The sequence below is a fragment of the Armigeres subalbatus genome, unplaced genomic scaffold (assembly GCF_024139115.2).
Source record: "Armigeres subalbatus isolate Guangzhou_Male unplaced genomic scaffold, GZ_Asu_2 Contig1729, whole genome shotgun sequence".
NCBI lineage: Eukaryota > Metazoa > Arthropoda > Insecta > Diptera > Culicidae > Armigeres > Armigeres subalbatus.
In genome coordinates this window covers 11,706-29,425 of record NW_026942538.1, presented here as the reverse complement: position 1 = coordinate 29,425, position 17,720 = coordinate 11,706, and the positions used below count along the sequence as shown (strand labels likewise).

The window sequence follows — 17,720 nt, the reverse complement described above, 5'->3', positions numbered from 1 at the left end:
ACAGCGTGAAGTGGAGACGCCCACCGCAGCCGTTCGGCTACGGAAAGGTCCGGCAGGGACGCAGGTAGCATTGGTTCGGCTATCTGCAGCGGACGCCTCGAAAGGTAGTAAAGTTAGGGAGCGTCAAGGTGGGATGGTCGGTATGCCCTGTGCGCATATACGAGCAACCCGAAGTTTGCTTCAAGTGCCTGGAACCGGGGCTCAAGCAATGGGACTGCAAAGGCCCTGACAGAAGCAATCTCTGCCGACGCTGCGGATTGGAGGGACATAAGGCACAATGCTGCACGAACCCTCCCAATTGTTTGATTTGTTCCAGCAAAGCTGTGAACAGCAAGCACCCCATGGGGGGTTCGATGTGCCCGGCGTTTAAGCGTGCTGCAAAATCAAAGTGCAGGTAACGCAGCTGGCTTGCTCGGCCTCGCCCGAGTGTTTGGTGTGCGCATGTTTAGAGGAAACGGCGGAACACGTGTTGTTCGTGTGCTCACGTTTTCGCGCAATGCGTGATCACATGCTTGCCACATGTGGTCTGGACACTACCCCGGACAACCTAGTTCGGAGGATGTGTAAAGATGAAGTTGGCTGGAACGCCGTTTTATCGGCTATCGCCCAAATCGTCTCGGAGCTACACAGAAGGTGGCGCGTGGACTCAAGGATGGCAAGTTCAGGCGCAAATAAGAGGTGGTCCAAGGGATCGGAGTCGGCTTCATGGGTCATACCGGTGCCCTGTGGTCGAACTCGATCCTTTTATCGAACAAGTGGCCGCGCGAAGAACAACATGGTATCGTCGCTTTCGCGGCGTCGGTCAACCGGGCGGGTTCCGAGCCCGAGGACGGAAAGGGGTCCTCGGCAAGGCTGGGGCAGGCGTAGGCCTCGCGTCGGCAAGTCCCTCTGTGAGCTGGCGAATAGGCCCTATCGCAGAAAGGTCAATTTGGGGTGCACGCGGCATCATCATTCTTGATACCAGTCGTGCAGAGGGAAGCAGGCGCGAAGTCGGCACAAACGGTATTGGAGTAGCAAATATTCAACGTATTGGATCATTTGCCTGGGATGGATGTGAATCCAATTTGGAACTTTTTATCATCTGATATCTAACTTCCCAGTTTATGTGCAACTGCGGTTTTAAATATTTGGTAAACACTTACTAAGTGAAATTGACTACAGAAACCTGGACCTTCAAAGTATTCTGTTTCTCATAACCCGTTGTGGTAAGGAGCTATGAGCTTTTGTACGTGTTGTATACGTTGTATGCCCTCTTTAAGGGTCCCTTTCCCAAATTTCCCATTTTTCTCCCATCTTTAATCCTTTCCTTTTTGTTCACTTCCTTTTCCGTCAGGTGCGTGATGAGAAAAGCTGTGAAGGCGATGGCACAAATATCCCAAATTGAGCTGGAGCCGACGTTCTGATACCTGATGTTTTGAAATTTCCACCATGAGCTCATGGAAGAATGGTAGTTGAAAATCGATCAAATGTATGGGTAAATCAGGTATTTCGCAAATTAATGGAAAAGGGGGTGTTTCAGAAGAAAGTAGTGATAAGGAATGAAGTATGAGGTGAAAAGATGATCTCCTGCACTTAGTTTGCACTGATTAGTAGTTTTATAGTGATGAAATTTCGATTTTACTACCACTGAATCAACGCCATCTCTTGCATTGAACGTTTTGACTGGTACCTTATTGAACTGTATCCTTCCTGATATTAAAGAGAATATCAAGTGAAGGAAGACATCGAGCTAGCGAGGTAAATTGGTCAAATGGTAGAGCTGACTGTAGCAAAATTTATTATAGTACTAGTACAGGAGAGAGGCAAAACAGTGATTTTCTGTGTTCGCATTACAAATTAGCATTCGGAACATTTACGAGTGCTAATCCGGGGTAGATGATTTTTGGGATACAGCTAAATAAAAATGGGTGTCACAGTGCTTAACCTTATGTAGCCTTCAATGAGTTGAACTTATGTATACATTATGGTACATAGTCTGATATTGGACGTAAGAAAGAAAATGCCAAATAACGTTTTGCTCTTTTTGTACAACAAAGTTGTACCGAAAGGCTATCATATAACTCCGAAAACGAACTTTCTATGTATGTCTCATATAGTTTTCATATAGAAATCCTTTTTCGATTTTGTCGCAACAAAATGCATTCGAAAAGTGGTAAAGGCTAGTTGATCATTATTGAATGTGATAACGATCAACCATTGTATTTAAAAGTTATTAAGTGTCTTGGCTAATGCAAGAAATATAGTATCACTACTCGACTATTTATTAACTTATCGACGTTAACTTTTCCATATTATGTTGACTCTCTTGCAAATGATATTAAACTTAAAGCATGAACATACACACAAGATTACTTTCTAACCTTCGCGTTTAAACCTAACGATGCTCCACCCAAATAATCAAAAGTTCGTTCGAAGAACACAAATATAACGAAGGGGCCTCAAATTTGCCAAATACGGTAACATCCTCCCATCAATCGTAAAAATAATGCGAGCAAAGAAACAGCACTGAAGAACAAAATTCTATTTCACGTAAGGTAACATTTTTCTCTCACCCATCAAATGTCATTCATCCATTGCCAGTGGCTATGAAACTAGACAACCCTCCTAACCTGCCGCTCAACATCGCACATTGAACGACGACGTAGGACTACGTCACCCATACCACACATGATACCCTACATGAGAAGATAACGAATGAGCAGGGGGAGCCTTTTTGTCGTTGTCGTCGTCGTCGTCCATCGTCATCGCCATGTGACACACAGAGACAAAGAAAATATAAGGATGACGACTTCGGTGCCAAGCAAAGTGTACGTCGCAATCACAACATTAATCGTAATGAAATAACAAATATTCCACCATTGTTCATTTGTGGCAGCTTATAGAGGACAGTCACGCGAAACACGCCACTGCCTGCGGAATAGAGCCGCACAGGTGAAAAAGAAGCACTTTCATGTCAGCCTAACGAACTGAGATGCAGTGACATTAGGAGCAGACGGGATCAAATGTGCCTGTGTAGTGAACGTGAATGCTTGAACGTTGAATCTCGAGTTCGTCGCTTGAGCTTTTTCTTGGTAAATCGTTGAAGTCTCTTGCATATACTTTGGGTATATTATAAGGATTATACAAGGTTTTCGACTATTTACGAATAATGTCAATTAATCCATAATGACGTGATCGCGGGATTATGAAAAAAAGGAATAATTCACCTAACGGAGATGGCTTGGGTGATGGTGTCTTTCTTGTGTATTATAAAATATAATGAGAAAAATACACAAGAGAGATCAAAATAGCAGTTTAGGGCGATAGATTCCAAGGAATAGCAAAGACCGGGGCTGGTTGGCCAAGTGTGTATGTATCTTCTTCTTCATTGGCATTACATCCCCCACTGGGACATTGCCGCCTCACAGCTTAATGTTCATTAAGCACTTCCACAGTTATTAACTGCGAGATTTCTAAGCCAAGTTAGCATTTCTGCATTCGTATATCATGAGACTAACACGATGATATTGTTATGCCCAGAGAAGTCGAGACAATTGCCAAACCAAAAATTGCATAGGCCGGCACCGGGAATAGAACCCAGCCACCCTCAGCATGGCCTTGCTTTGTAGCCGCGCATCTTACCGCATGGCTGAGGAGTGTGTATGAATGTATGTGTGTATATGTTTCACTCTTTTGTCAAGCACTTTTCTTTATCCATTTCGATGAGAAATGCTGGTCCTATTGTTTCTTATTGAAAATATCAGTAAGATCGAATTATGGATTCAGAAGTTAAGGTTGGTATCGTGTTCAAAAGAAATTTCTTTTTCTATCCCAATCGCATAGTAAATTCCGCTTACTGAAACGGAAAAGTAAAGAATAAAAAGGAATTTTCTCCAACAGTATCCACCTGAAAAGAACAAAAACGGAATAGGCATTTGTAATGTTCTCGCGCTAACTAACACGCTAACACTTTACTTCCGGAAAAATGTTCTGCCCGATTTTTCCGTAAGTAGAAGTGACATTTCGCTCCATACAGATCAGTTGTCAAAATTCCGCTTGGTAATAATGAACAAAATTCCGTGACTTCTCTACTTTTCAATTCAACACTGGCCTTTAGGACCAAAATATTTTTTTTATTCGCAAAAAAAGTGCAACAGTGTCACTCATTTTATAGTCACCTCAACTTTGCTCGATTTACTCACAACAAGGGAAACTCTGTCCGATTCACTTGTCATAAGGCGAGTTTGTACCATCCCGTTCAATTCCACCACTTGATTTTACCTTTACCGATACGTATTTCGATCTCAACAGTGAGGTCGTCTTCAGTGCCTCGTACTTGACTCGACTTTCCGATTATTTCCTATCAAAAATGGAACAGATCAGACTATGAGATCAGAAGTTATGACCAAAATGTTATATTTATACAGAAAAACGCGTGAAAAAATCTTACTCCTTTTCATGGGCAGATACAGATACAGATAACAGATGCTGTTACTGAACCGTAATTTGTTTGCTATAGTAACAAGATGTTTTGGGCTCAATATCAAACCAGATAGACATCTCTACTTTAAACTACGAACAAATCATTGTTTTACAAGAAAACAGCACGAAAGTTTTTTACCTTTTTCAACGTGTTATAAATTAAAATGATTCAATTGAAAAAATGAGTTCCAATGCGTATTTATACAGTAAATTTAATCTATAGGGGAAGGTGGGGAGACTTGATCCCCGAGGAGACATGATCACCCCCTGTTTTATCGAGAACTAAAGTAGTTTTGTTCTAGCGTATTTTTAGTATAGATCCTCTACACAAATGACCTTTACGTGGTGAGTTATTTTTTGGATTGACAACCTTATTTATTCTGCAGGGCGGTTTGAATGTTTTGACCTTCCTAAAGATTTTTTTATTGGCAACGCAAAATTTGAACAACTATCCAGAAGAATGACCAAGTGCTGTCGTTTTTTCACAGCACAAAGCCATATTATCTGTACTGATGAAAATGTCAACATTCCATCAAAGTTTTAGGATATTTGGATTTGAAGTTGTTGTTCAGAAAATATAAATCTGTTCTCAGGTTTCTAATTTTTTGTAGATTTGACAGATTTGATGAAGGGTTGACAGGAAAAAATATTGATTGCGTAGATATCATAGAAAGGGGATCAAGTCTCCCCAAATTTTAAAATTGCATGTGCTGTCGAATTCAATAACAAAAATCGATCATGTATACCCACAGCAATTCAAAAATTCCGCCTATTTTTCATATATAAAAGAATCTGAGGGCTCCTTTCTAATTTAATCAAAGCAAGTTCTTGGAGAGGGCTCAATTTCCCCCGAATTTGTCGATTTTTAACAGCACTCGATCGAAAATCGATTGTGTATCAATAACAACAATAATTTAAGGACTGTCATACATCAGTAAAGTTAAATACTATATTTCTTAGAGAGTATGTGTGGAAATCGCGTATTTTTATTTATTTTTGGCTGTGATACATCGTAAATCAGAAAAGGGGATCAAGTCTTCCCAATCTCCCCTATTGAGGATCAATGACGATTGCCATCAAAGTTGAGAGTTTTTTTTCTTCGCATTCCAAAAAGGCTGCGAAATTCGGTTGTGTTAACCCTTATTGGTTCGGTTGTGGGCACCCTCATTTTAACGACAACTCAATCAATGCTGCTGTAGTTGTTCCCTAACTTATTTTTATTGACGTTTTCTAGCAGCTTTTAAAATTATTTAGACATAATTGATAAAAATAATGAGTATAATTGATATTTTTATTTATTGGGCATATCTAGTTATTGTACACATACTTTTTGGAACTAAACGTTGACAAGTAGCATTCGAATAATGGTCAAATCGGACTACGGGGATCAAAATTTATGTCCAAAAATGTCAAAATTGCGAAATTGTCAATGAAATTTCCCAAATCGTCGAAATCAATATAATTTCTTCGCTAACAGTAGGGTTATTTGATTAGCTTTCCATTGGTATACAAATCTCGGCATAAGATCAACTAGAACCAAAGTTATAGGCCAAAGACAAAGGAGTACCCACAACCGAACTTCCTCCCCTACACATATGATAGTTTGCATCTGTGTACCCCAAACTCATGACTATAGCCGGAATCTCAACACAATAGTCAGTGCAAAGAACATCGGAACGGAACAGCTCTTCGTCTGATTGTTATTACCTTACGGGTTGATACGGGCTTGAAATCAGTACAATTCTTCAGCCTACAGCACTGCAAGAAATCCTGGGCAAGGTCTGGGTAATGAAAAATATTCATCATTCTGTGACGATAGCGTGTACGAGCCAGACGTGTGTTATGTGCATCATCGCGGATTGTGTTAGGCAGTGCGAGTGCTGTTGTCTGGTGCGGCAGAAAGTGACTTTCTCGGCATTAAACGAGATTTGACGCGTCGTTTTACGAAGCTTGATTTTAATCAGATCAACAGGAACAAACTACGAATCACCGTACCTACACAGTATAAAAATGTTACAGCATATATACATAGTAAATAATTCTGAAAATTACACGCCATTAAAATATTAGAACCCATACTTTTGTAGTGAATAACACTCAATTTTTCATCCAAGTTTTTTTTGTACATAATATTGAATACAAGCTCCATAGTAACGATACCCTGTAATTTAAAAAAGTGATGGAAAAATAAGTCGAATCGAATGGAGCCTTTTCGTTACATCATATATGCTGAAACATTTTTATACTGCGTAATGTAACAAAAAGACTCCGTTCGATTCGACTCATTTTTCCATCTTTTTCTTCAAAATTACAGGTTGTCGCTATTATGGAGCTTGTATTCAATACTGTGTACAAGAAAAACGTGACGTTTGTCGGCTCGATACTCCCAAAATATGTCGATATAGAAAATATGTTGTTTCCGCTGCGTCTTTTTGTGCCAAGGGTATTTGATTGTACCAACTGCAAACAACTTGGTCACACTGCCAAGTTTTGTGACAACAAACCACGTTGTGGTAAATGTTACGAAAGACATCTGGAGGAGTCCTGCCAGCAACAAGCTACAAAATGTGCTTATTGTGGTATCACTGTCTTCACTGCTCCTTTGGATCCATCTTGCAGCAAGACATTCCCGCCATTGCCCAAAACCGATGTTTCCAAGAAACATTCGGCTAGGAAAATTAATGAAAGAAAAACTGCAATTCGTTCTTACAAAAAAAAGTACTCCGTCCAAGCAAGGATTGATCTCCTTTAAGGACCTTGTGGACCGTTTTTTGAATTTATTCAATATTCCGAATTCATTGAGGCCAATCATTGACCTCTTTATACCAACAGTGGAAAGTTATCTGAAGCAATTGACTTTTCCATGGCCCCTTCTTGCAGGAATTGTATCTTTCGATGGATAATACGGCAATTACACAAGATGCAATCACTGTGCTGCAGTGGAACTGTCATGGTCTAAAAAATAAATTAGACGTGTTCAAGTATTTGATCCGCAATTCCGATTGCTACATACTTGCAATCTGTGAAACATGACTTTCTTCCAAAGACGAAATCAACTTCCACGATTTTAATATTATTCGCCAAGATCATTATGGTGGGGTTCTTTTGAGGAACACAAAATGCTACTCCTTCTACAGAATTCCAATTCTGACTGTTTAGAAATCGTCGCATACCAAGTAAATGTGAAGAATAAAGATCTTTGTATAGCTTCAGTGTACATTCCTTCAAATGCCTCTCTTAATTGTCGACATCTTTGGAGCGCAGTCTTACTTTTATCATTTCCAGTTTGATATTGGGTGATGTGAACGCACATGGATGGGGCGAAACGTATGATCGCAATTTGAATATTTTGAACACTGGTAAAGTAACTCGAATAGGACCAAATGGTAAGCAAAGCCGTATTGATCTGTCCCTACGTTCAAATTCACTATCGTTAGATTGCACGTGGAAGGTAATCCAAGATCCTCATAGTAGTGACCATATGCCGATAGCCACCATAAACAAAAGTGGCTAACAAGAATCTGAGTCAGTTAATGTTTCTTTCGACCTCACGAAGAACATTGACTGGCAAAAATTTGCTTCGGCGGTAAAAATTGGTATTGAATCAACTGATACTCTTCTACCTTTGGATGAATATTGATTCCTTACCGAGTTAATTAAAAAATGCGCACATCTGTCATAAAAAGATCAGCCACTCCTGGATGGGATGATGAATGTACTAAGTTGTATTCTGAGAAATCTGATGCCTTTAAGCCTTTCCGTAAATACGGAAGGTCTGAGCATTTCGAAGAGTATTTGAAGCTTGAAAGAAAGCTCAAAAATCTTCTCAAGGCTAAAAAACGTAGCTACTGGCGACGTTTTGTCGAGGGACTATCACGAGAAACCTCAATGACAACACTTTCTTTGAAAAACGGCCCGCAACATGCGGAACCGCACTTTCACCAACGAGAGTGAAGAATACTCCAATCGATGGATTTTCAACTTCGCAAAAAAGGTCTGTACAGATTTCTTACCAGGAAAACCGCTATTTCGAGAATCAGTCACTGATCCCGGTTCAGTGGACCATTCTCAATTCTGGAACTATCTATGTCTCTTCTTTCATCGAATAACTCTGCTCCGGGATGGGATAACATCAAATTCAACCTTCTTAAAAACCTCCCAGATATCGCAAAAAGACGATTACTTTACCTGTACAACTGTTTCATGGAGTACAACATTGTGTCACCTGAGTGGCAACAGGTCAAAGTAATAGCTATTCAAAAGCCTTGGAAACCAGCGTCTGATCAAAATTCATACCGACCGATTGCCGTACTATCATACATGAGAAAATTATTAGATAAAATGATCCTTTCAAGAATCGACCATTGGGTCGAGCAAAATGCATTACTGGGCTCCATTCGCGTGATGTCGAGACTTATGTACAATCACTATTTACTAAGCGCACATCTGTACAGAATAAACCTTGTCGATAGTAACTTCTGTAAGTGTGGAGCCGGTTATGATGTCATCGATAACGTAGTTTGGTTCTGCTCGGAAAATGACGCCTCCAGATAGCAATTATTGGATACCCTTGTTGCTCGATGTAAACAACCCTTTAGGGAAGTTCGAGGTGTTTTGAAAGATCGTGATGTGGTCTAATGCAGGCCATTTATAGTTTTCTTTGCCCTTCTGGCATCAAAATCTAATAGTTTGTTTTTTTTTTCAAAGTTTTTTTTTGTTCAGTCTCTGCTTTATGTTCTGTTTCTGTATAGAACCATAGGTCTTGCCATCTGGAAGATGCTCCCAGTCCAACCATTTCTCGAGCACGACGACACGCCACACCGTCTCTGACGCCAAATGACCGGATGAGAAGCTGAAATTCCCTTATCCCAAATCCTTAGGCCCGTCCATCCTTAAACATTGTGAACTAACCTCGAGTCTACGTAACATCGGAGACGAGCCAGCCTAGGGCTGAAAGTCTCCTTAATAAAGACAATAATAAAAAAAACTTGAGTTACCACGAGTACGCTGGCATCTACCCCTCTCTTACTAACTGAAAAATTAAATGATATTGATTGTATATATCACAAAGAACCATTGCTCCGTAAAGTGTTATACACGCCTGAGCCTACCAAATAAACGAACTAGGATGTTTTAATGCATTTTAAAAAGACAATAGAAAAGCTTATACAAATATGTCGGTAGTTATTTTAGAGCAAAAGGGCAAAGGTTTTTACTCGCCCTTGTTAATATTTCCAAACTGCAGTGGTGGTAAAAGGTTTGTGTGACTCAGAGAGGTAAACAGTGTATCAAAAAGCCTTTGAAGATGTTCACCAATTTGTTAGTATGTTTATCACTTAATTTTTCGCAAATTTCTCTTTTTAGTTTAAAAGCTATTTGCAAAACTGTAATTTTTAGAAACATCATATAATAGACACAACATACTCGAAATAGAATGTAAACCATATTTTCTTCAATCAAGGATTTGCTTAAGGTGATTATACAATAAAGCCAGAAATCGGCCATTTTGTAAACCACGTGCTTTTCCAATATTTTTTTCAACACCACGAGATAGAAGAACCATAACGCGTATGGGGCTAAAATGATGGTAGATCGTTTCCTTAGTTATGCTGAACAATCATAATTTGAGTTTCGGCACTGTACGAAAACTATTACGCAACATTTGGGCTTTTGGAAATGTATGTAGATGAACATGTGGTGAATTTGAAATTCACCACGGGCTTCATTTTATAATCACCTTAAAATATGTGACTGAAATATATTAACATTCACTAATTACTGAAAGGTTTTTCCGGATTAATTTTAAGAGATACTGTCTCTCTATCTGCTGTAAACTCCTTGGTAAACTCTCTCTTATTTGAATACAAGATCCATCGAAAACCTTAAAGTTAATGTTTTAGACTTGGCAAAGACTAAGTGTAATCTGTTTCACCAACATTTTCTAATTTAGCCAGCCACCACAGAAAAATATGCATCTATATTATACACAAAAATCGTTTAATTCAGCCTGGCCATTTATCACAAGTCAGTTTTCAGTCGGGATAATCATTATTTCACTATATAGTTTTAATTCTGACCAACTTACTTGTAATATATATGTATCGAAATCAGCATTAAAACTGATCATTAAGCGGTACGTTTTTTCATGACGTTAGAACGCAATTGCATTAATGGCAACCCTGTTTTAAGAATGACTAGCGTTGTAACGTTTATAATTTTTATATATTTGATGAGCAAACCTCAATTTTGACCAGAAATAACGAACAGACCAGAAATGTATACATAATTGAATCAATGTACAAATTCTAGAATTCACGCGTGTTGTAACGTCACGTAGCAAATCGCTAAAAGGAAACTCATTTTTACAAATTCAACATTTCGGTTCGATATACGATTATTATTTTTCAAGGATTCAAAATATGTTATAATATCTTAAGTTATATCAAAGTTTTTCTGTAAAAAGCAAACCAAAGTGTGTGGAAACTTTGTAACGGCGGAATGTGTCTCAGTCACCACAAGGAGTTGATTGACCAAACCACCATGCGTCTCCATATGCTTGTATGCTTAATTAATGTGTAGAAGAACATGTTGAAAGCTTGTTGGTATAAAAAGTAATAAATCACTAAAAATAATTTAATTATGAACTTTGCGTCTTCGCACATGTTGTTCAGGCGAATTTTCACTACCACTTTCGTAAAGACACAAACTATGTAATGAGGAAAAAATGAATTTGTCATTTTCAGGGGTTCAGGGCTGGAGCTCTCGTAGCACAGCCGTACTCTTTTTTATTAGAAATTACCGAAAGAAACCCAGCTTTGCCTGGGTGTTGCAAATGTCACAATGAACTATTTACAGCACCACACTCTAGATTAATTTTCGTGCGTTTGTTTTGTTTTCCTCAACAACTGACCCAAAATTGTGATATAATGTTTTTTTTACATTTCCCCCTTAAATTTTGGCCAGTTTTTTGTATATACAAACCTTGCGGATCCCAAAACGAATCGATTAGGGAAAAAATCTTGCAAATTGATCAAACCATTCGCGAGTTAAATCGTCAGGAATAAAATCTCAACTCATTTTTATTATACAGAAGAAGATTATTATGAGCGAGCGCAGTGTCACATCCTCCCCAACATGTGGACACCTTTATCTCTAGGCGAATTTTACCGCAACCGTGAAAATGGTCAGCGTTACGGTTGCTGCCTCTCCTTACAGTAGCTCAAGCTGATGAATTTTTCGCCGTAGCATAACCGTAACGGAAATCATGTCAACTATCAACATAATGAATTCCGTTCTATTGAAAGGCCACGTGTTCTTTTCAGAAATATAATTTCTGGATCGGAGGTCTTGATATAATGTATTGGGCGAAGGTGTATATCTACGGTATTTAATTGTGTATGAAAGTGATTTCTCTGTGATTGAAGGAGAAGAACAAACAGGAAGCTGATTGGTCTACATAAATAGTTTCGATGGTTCCTCTATTCCATAGTAGCACCCATGCTCCGCAATTTGTTTGCAACTTATGAGTTACCAGATTCAGTCACATTCAACATTCAAGTAATTGCGAGCATTTTCGTTTGATCTGTGCTTGGGTTTTCTTGTGCTTTCTTGCGAACGGTAAACAATTTAAAAGAAGACAATTATTGTTTACACTTCTTTAGTTGTATGTCTATCTAATATACGACGAGATTTTAAAAAATCTATTTGTTTTTTTAGCGTTCCTTATGATGCACAAATAAAGGCAATATCAAACTTATGTAGATTATTCGTTACTTTATGCAAGGGTCAAGATTTCAGCATGCAGCCCCAATTTGTCGAAGTTTTTTCGCGTGCGAGCCATTGTTTCTAGTGAGACCAGTAGCAGCTACATACATATTGCGGGAGGAGACCCAAGAAAATGTCTAAAATCACATGCCATTCCTACTGTGTGGTTTGGTCGCACCGTCTGAGGAACACTACAATGGAAGGGAAGCATGGCCCAATGGCGTGGCAGTGCATAATTTCGCTTTATTCGTTAGCCGTACCGAAGTGATGCGATGGCATGCCAATCCACCACCCCGTGAAATACCGGTGTACCTTACTAGGTAAGGCACACTCTGCCTAAGTAAGTGGGATTGGAAATTATGCGTTGTCAGTGTGAGCAAACTTTTGAAGGTTGATGAAATGGTGTGGATCAGGATAGTTTGCGCTGTGGCTGTGTTTGTTGATTCCCCTTGCTTCACGTAGGTTGGGTTCAAAAGTTTCGTGCTCAAGTGCGGCTTTTGCGTGAAGGCTAGGTGTTTCCCCATCAGCGGTCGATGCAGGATGGATAAACATCGCTGCTTGAATGCAAACCTTAGTAATGACGTATATATACCGCAGACCAGTGAACAGGCTTAGAACCTTTTCATTACCACACGAAAAAGTTTGGTCGTGGATGAAAATGCTGCAGCTGTTGGAGCACATACGTGTCCAGAAATGTGGGAATTAACCAACCGTCGGCGTAAAATACATGCAAATTATGGGAAAAACCTTAGTAGAGGAAATCTTTGTTCGAAAACCGTATTCAAACATGAAGCATCACACATAATAAATCGTATCCCAAGTAACATTTTAAGTTTTATTCCGCTCTAAGAATGGTTTTCAAGATCAATTTATAAGATCTTACAATAAAACCGAGTAATACACGGCAACCTTCTGATGACCACTATAAGAGTAAGATATTGCCAAGTGGCCCTCTCCAGATAACCACTATAAACCTATTATAAGAGCATTTAGAAACCCCTTTTAAACCACCCGCAAAAAAGGGAATTTGGCTGCGGCAGCTGTCAAAATGTTGCATTAAAAAAGAGAAACAAATCTTTGCAGAAAAATAATAACAAAATGGATTGTTGATGAAAATTATGATGATGACAACAAAATAATATTTTATTTCAGGTTGTTTTCTTCGATTCAGTACCATTTGAAAAGAAGTGCGCTTCCGATTTTATGGTAAAATGTTGTGAAAAAAATAAGGTTAAGCACCACGCGCCGGCCATATCACGTAGTTCAGGGAAATAAATCGAAAATATTGATTACCACAACATCTAGGATGTCCACTAAATCGATTAGTATTTTGCCCAAACTATTAATTAATAAAATTATTTATCGGAAAAAGTATGATAAGCGGTGAAAATTTCGTTAAATCGTGCATTTCAGTGATACATTTTTCACTGACTGCGAAATGCTTTTCCGTTTTCAATATGGCCATCATGGAATTTGATCAGAAAAATTTTGCTTTTATAAAACACCGTCATAAACTCTTCGCAATACAAACATTCTTATGGGGGTAATTCATTTGACCACATTATGACCAAAAATTGTAGCTTTATTCGAGCGTTGAAAATTGGATTTATTACGCTCTTCATCACTACCATAGATCTGTTCATATGGTCAATAGGCATTTGACGTTTGAAGCATTTTTCAGCAGATTTATGGGAGGTTTATTGATAGCAATAAGAGCGCCAATAAAACTGAGCAATCAGCTTCGTGATTGCTGTCATAAGTCCGCAATAAGAATTAAATAAATCCAAGAAGCATAGAAATTGTTACTTGGGATGTTTTATATTATTAAAAACAAACATGTCAATTTTACTATGTTAAATTCACCAATCAAATACTAAACTTCGGTCTAGGAGTTCAAAGCTACCCGACTAGTTAGTCATAACAAAATTTTATCACAATTATATCAATATGTGTTACAAATTACAAAACTTGCAATAATTTTGTTATAAATTCTCTGCCAAAAATGGAGGAAATAAAATTTCATGGTCGTCATAACATGATTATAACATAATGTGTTATGTTTATTCCACCGAAAAAAATTGCCTACATTTTTGGTAGATAGGAATTGAAAAAAAAGTGAGGTACCACCTACAGTCTAACTTGAATCTACATCCAAAGTTGAACCAGCTGGACAAACTTAATTGCCTACATTATGGATAATCATAATCGTTCCAGGAACATAATTTGCTATAGTACAAGCTATTTTCACCCCTTTTTATGTAACACAACGACTTATATTTTTGTTCAATTAATAACATATTTAGTAATAATTTTGTTAAAACTAGAAGAGATTTTGTTACAATTTTTGTTATTTTAACTACTAATGGTACATGTTTTATAACAACCGCTGTTATAAAAAAACTGCTGTAACAGAATAACAAGGTCTGATATAAATCTGTTACTATCTACTGGTCGGGTAGCCATCTTCAGCAATGTCTGCTTTGAAGCTGCTGGCTGGGCTCCTCATGAATATTATTTACAGTAATTGCATGTGTAGATGAGTAACCTTGGGGAAACTATGCAGAAATCAATAAATGTTGAAATAGAAATCCTTTTTAAAACATCATGTGACGAACACTGTGGCCTCCAAACTTTGATAGATGCAAAACAATTACACTTCAACCTTTGATTATATGGAATACATTTGATACATTTAAGAAAATAATCACTCACCTTAGATTCTCTATCCTAGGCCGTCGGTGTCGATGCCGTCGTCGTCGCTCCTTCTTACATCTACAATCACAGTGCATTACGCAAAGAAACACCGACGAGACGACCGTAATGATGAATGGAATCACGAAAAAGTGTATGATCGTCTGCAACTGCTCCTCCCGGTTGTACGCAGTCATCACGACCGTTTTATTCTGCTTCGAGTAGTAACATGGAAACACTGCGCCCTCGAAGCCGTACAGATCGGTGAAGTTTTTGCACTTGACCGTCGGTGGGTAACCGCAGCCTTTTATGTTCACCAAAAGGATCGCTTCCTCCGATCGCTCGATATCGGTCAGATTGAACAGCTCCGAGGGCGTCGCATTAAAAGGGAACGTAAAGTTCAGATCGTCGATGAACGTCACATAGATATGAGTGCACTTGAACACATCCGAGGTGCAACCTTCGCGACACGAACTCCACGAGCAGTTGAACAGCCCGGTCATATCTTCGCGCCGCGTCGTAACACACATTGTGGGCTGCTCGACGAAGTCGCCGACCAGCGTCGAGATCGCCGGATCGACATAGAGAGGAACCAGGAATAACAGCGAAGCTCCGGCTGTCACCGAGAGGAACGCCAAACTGGAAGTCGTATAGAAGCTGGCATTTTCGCGCAGCGTTCGCTTCGGTGCGGGACCATTTTTTGCTTTCTTGGCAGCCGCTAGTTCCAGCAGCTTTTTCTTTCGTAGCTCTTCTGCTTGTTGTTCGAGCAGAAGTTCTGAGCTACCACTCCTCATTGTTGGTACAGCGGCCAATCAGCAGATTGCAGCACCTGGTTTCGTCCACTTTGCTGGCGCTGTCTGAATACAGTTTAGAGACAACGACGAAAACAGCTAGGACGGTGGACCACCTCATCCCCACCCAACTTTCCGTATCCTTCGTCTGTTCTGGCTCCTCTAAACTCCCTTAACTCTCACTCACACACTCTATTTGAGACCCGCACTTGTTATTTGTAGGTAAATACAAAACTCTTTATCCCTTTCTATAATTCAGAAACCGCACAAATCCCTAAGCTTTTCACAGTTTTTCACGATATTCTAAAAATAAAAGAGCAATCGTACACTCTAAATTATTCACGTGGCACTTTCCTCGACTGGGAGATACCTTTCTCGCTGGGCATCGCCTGTTGTGTCCTTTCTCGATAAGTATATATGTCAAAACGAAAACTGTCTGTTCCCTTTATCACCCACACTTTTCTTTTTGCTCCTTCTGTGCACCGTTATCTTCTTATTTCTTCATCTTCTTCACCAGTATCCGTTCTTCAGACTCCAACTGGAATGCTCTCCAGACACACCAACACAGGGAGCCCACCACGGCACAATAATCGGAACTGACCGCGGCGGCAGCGATGGATTGTTGTCACTCGGATGGTTACTACCACCCTCTATCCTTTGGGTGATTCTTCTCTCGCTCTTGCAAGGATCGGTCGTTCTCCGGCAAGCTCCGCTCGTTATCTCAGAGTGGAAACGGCAGAAAGCTTTCGCTCGCACTGTAAACAAACACAAAGAAATGGGTTACAATCAATTAAATTGGTCGTAAAATCTATCATTCGGTTATTTGCACACTCTCTCGCACTCTCATTGGCTTCCGTACACGCAAAAGGATAGGCAGAGCTTTTCTCTTCGCGGGACTCGTGGAATGAGACACTACACGCGGTTTTTGTTTTTCTGTCACCACATTGTGGGAGTAGATCGCCGCCCCCCGTAGCTTTCATCGGTATGCGTGTGCGACGAAAAGTTTGTACTAATCCTTGCTTACAAGAGAACGATACTTCTCATCTCGATTGAGGATTATGGCAACAAGAGAAAGAGACTATCAAACTGAGGTGTTTTTCATTTTACGATGTATTTTTTTTCTTGAACTGCTGACAGTAGGTGGTGGATAGTTATCGGTTCTCTGGATGCATTTTTTCGGGTGGACTATATTTTTCTTGTACCAATTAGGGAAAATATGTTTGAGATGCCTATCAGCTAATATCGATATAATGTAAATTTTTACTGAAATCCGCTTACAACCATTAATAGCGAGTTTAATAACTAATTATTTACATTACTGGTTACATAACACGGCAATGATGCTGCCTCATTATTTAGAGAGACTACACGTTTAATGCTTCCTGTTAGCATTTTTTGGCTGTTTGAAGAAAGCACCACACTAGTCAAAGAACCAGCATGCAACGTCCATTGGCACTTCCGAAAAAAAGAAATTTCTCGAAGTTTCACGTCAAAGGTTGGAATGGAATCCACACTCCGCAGCATAATGTGACCAATGTTGCAATGAACCATATATACATATATTTCATTACTTCAAAGTGGCAAGTTGGCAACATCTGATGTAATATTAAGTACTTTGAATATTTTATGATCAAATTTCACAAAACGTTTCAGTTTTCGGACGGCAGAACGATCACGCGATTTGCCGAAATTTTGTGTTTTGCATTGCGCGGCCGGTAATAAAGTTAATTATAGTGCGTGTTGGCTCTTGTTTCGGACAGCGGAACGATCGCGCGATTTGCCGAAATATTGTGTTCTGCATTGCGCGGCCGTCAGTGCTTGTTTTGCCGTGTTTCTGCTCAGTAAGCAGATAGTTCGCGCGGCCGAGTGAGTAAACAATTGGTGCGTGATCGGACGTGTTTCAGGTAGGATTTAGAGCATTCGTAAAATCCGAGTTTTTGGTTCTGATTATAATGTTCGGTGAATAAGTGTGCGTGTTTTGTATATAATGCGAAACATTTGTAAAATCCAGGT

General features: G+C 39.4%; 1 protein-coding gene across 3 annotated transcripts in view; it reads right to left on the bottom strand.

The window, feature by feature from the left end:
• LOC134203266 (protein tipE-like) overlaps positions 1-16,451 on the bottom strand; it is a 72,838-nt gene extending 56,387 nt beyond the window's left edge. For all 3 annotated transcript variants that reach the window (XR_009977554.1, XR_009977555.1, XM_062678140.1), the window contains exon 1: positions 14,938-16,451. Coding sequence is in view for 1 of the 3 variants with exons in the window: in XM_062678140.1 (XP_062534124.1) it covers positions 14,938-15,710 (773 nt within the window). In the remaining 2 variants the exon portion in view is untranslated. The remainder of the gene's footprint in view (positions 1-14,937) is intronic.
• Positions 16,452-17,720: the final 1,269 nt, after the last annotated feature.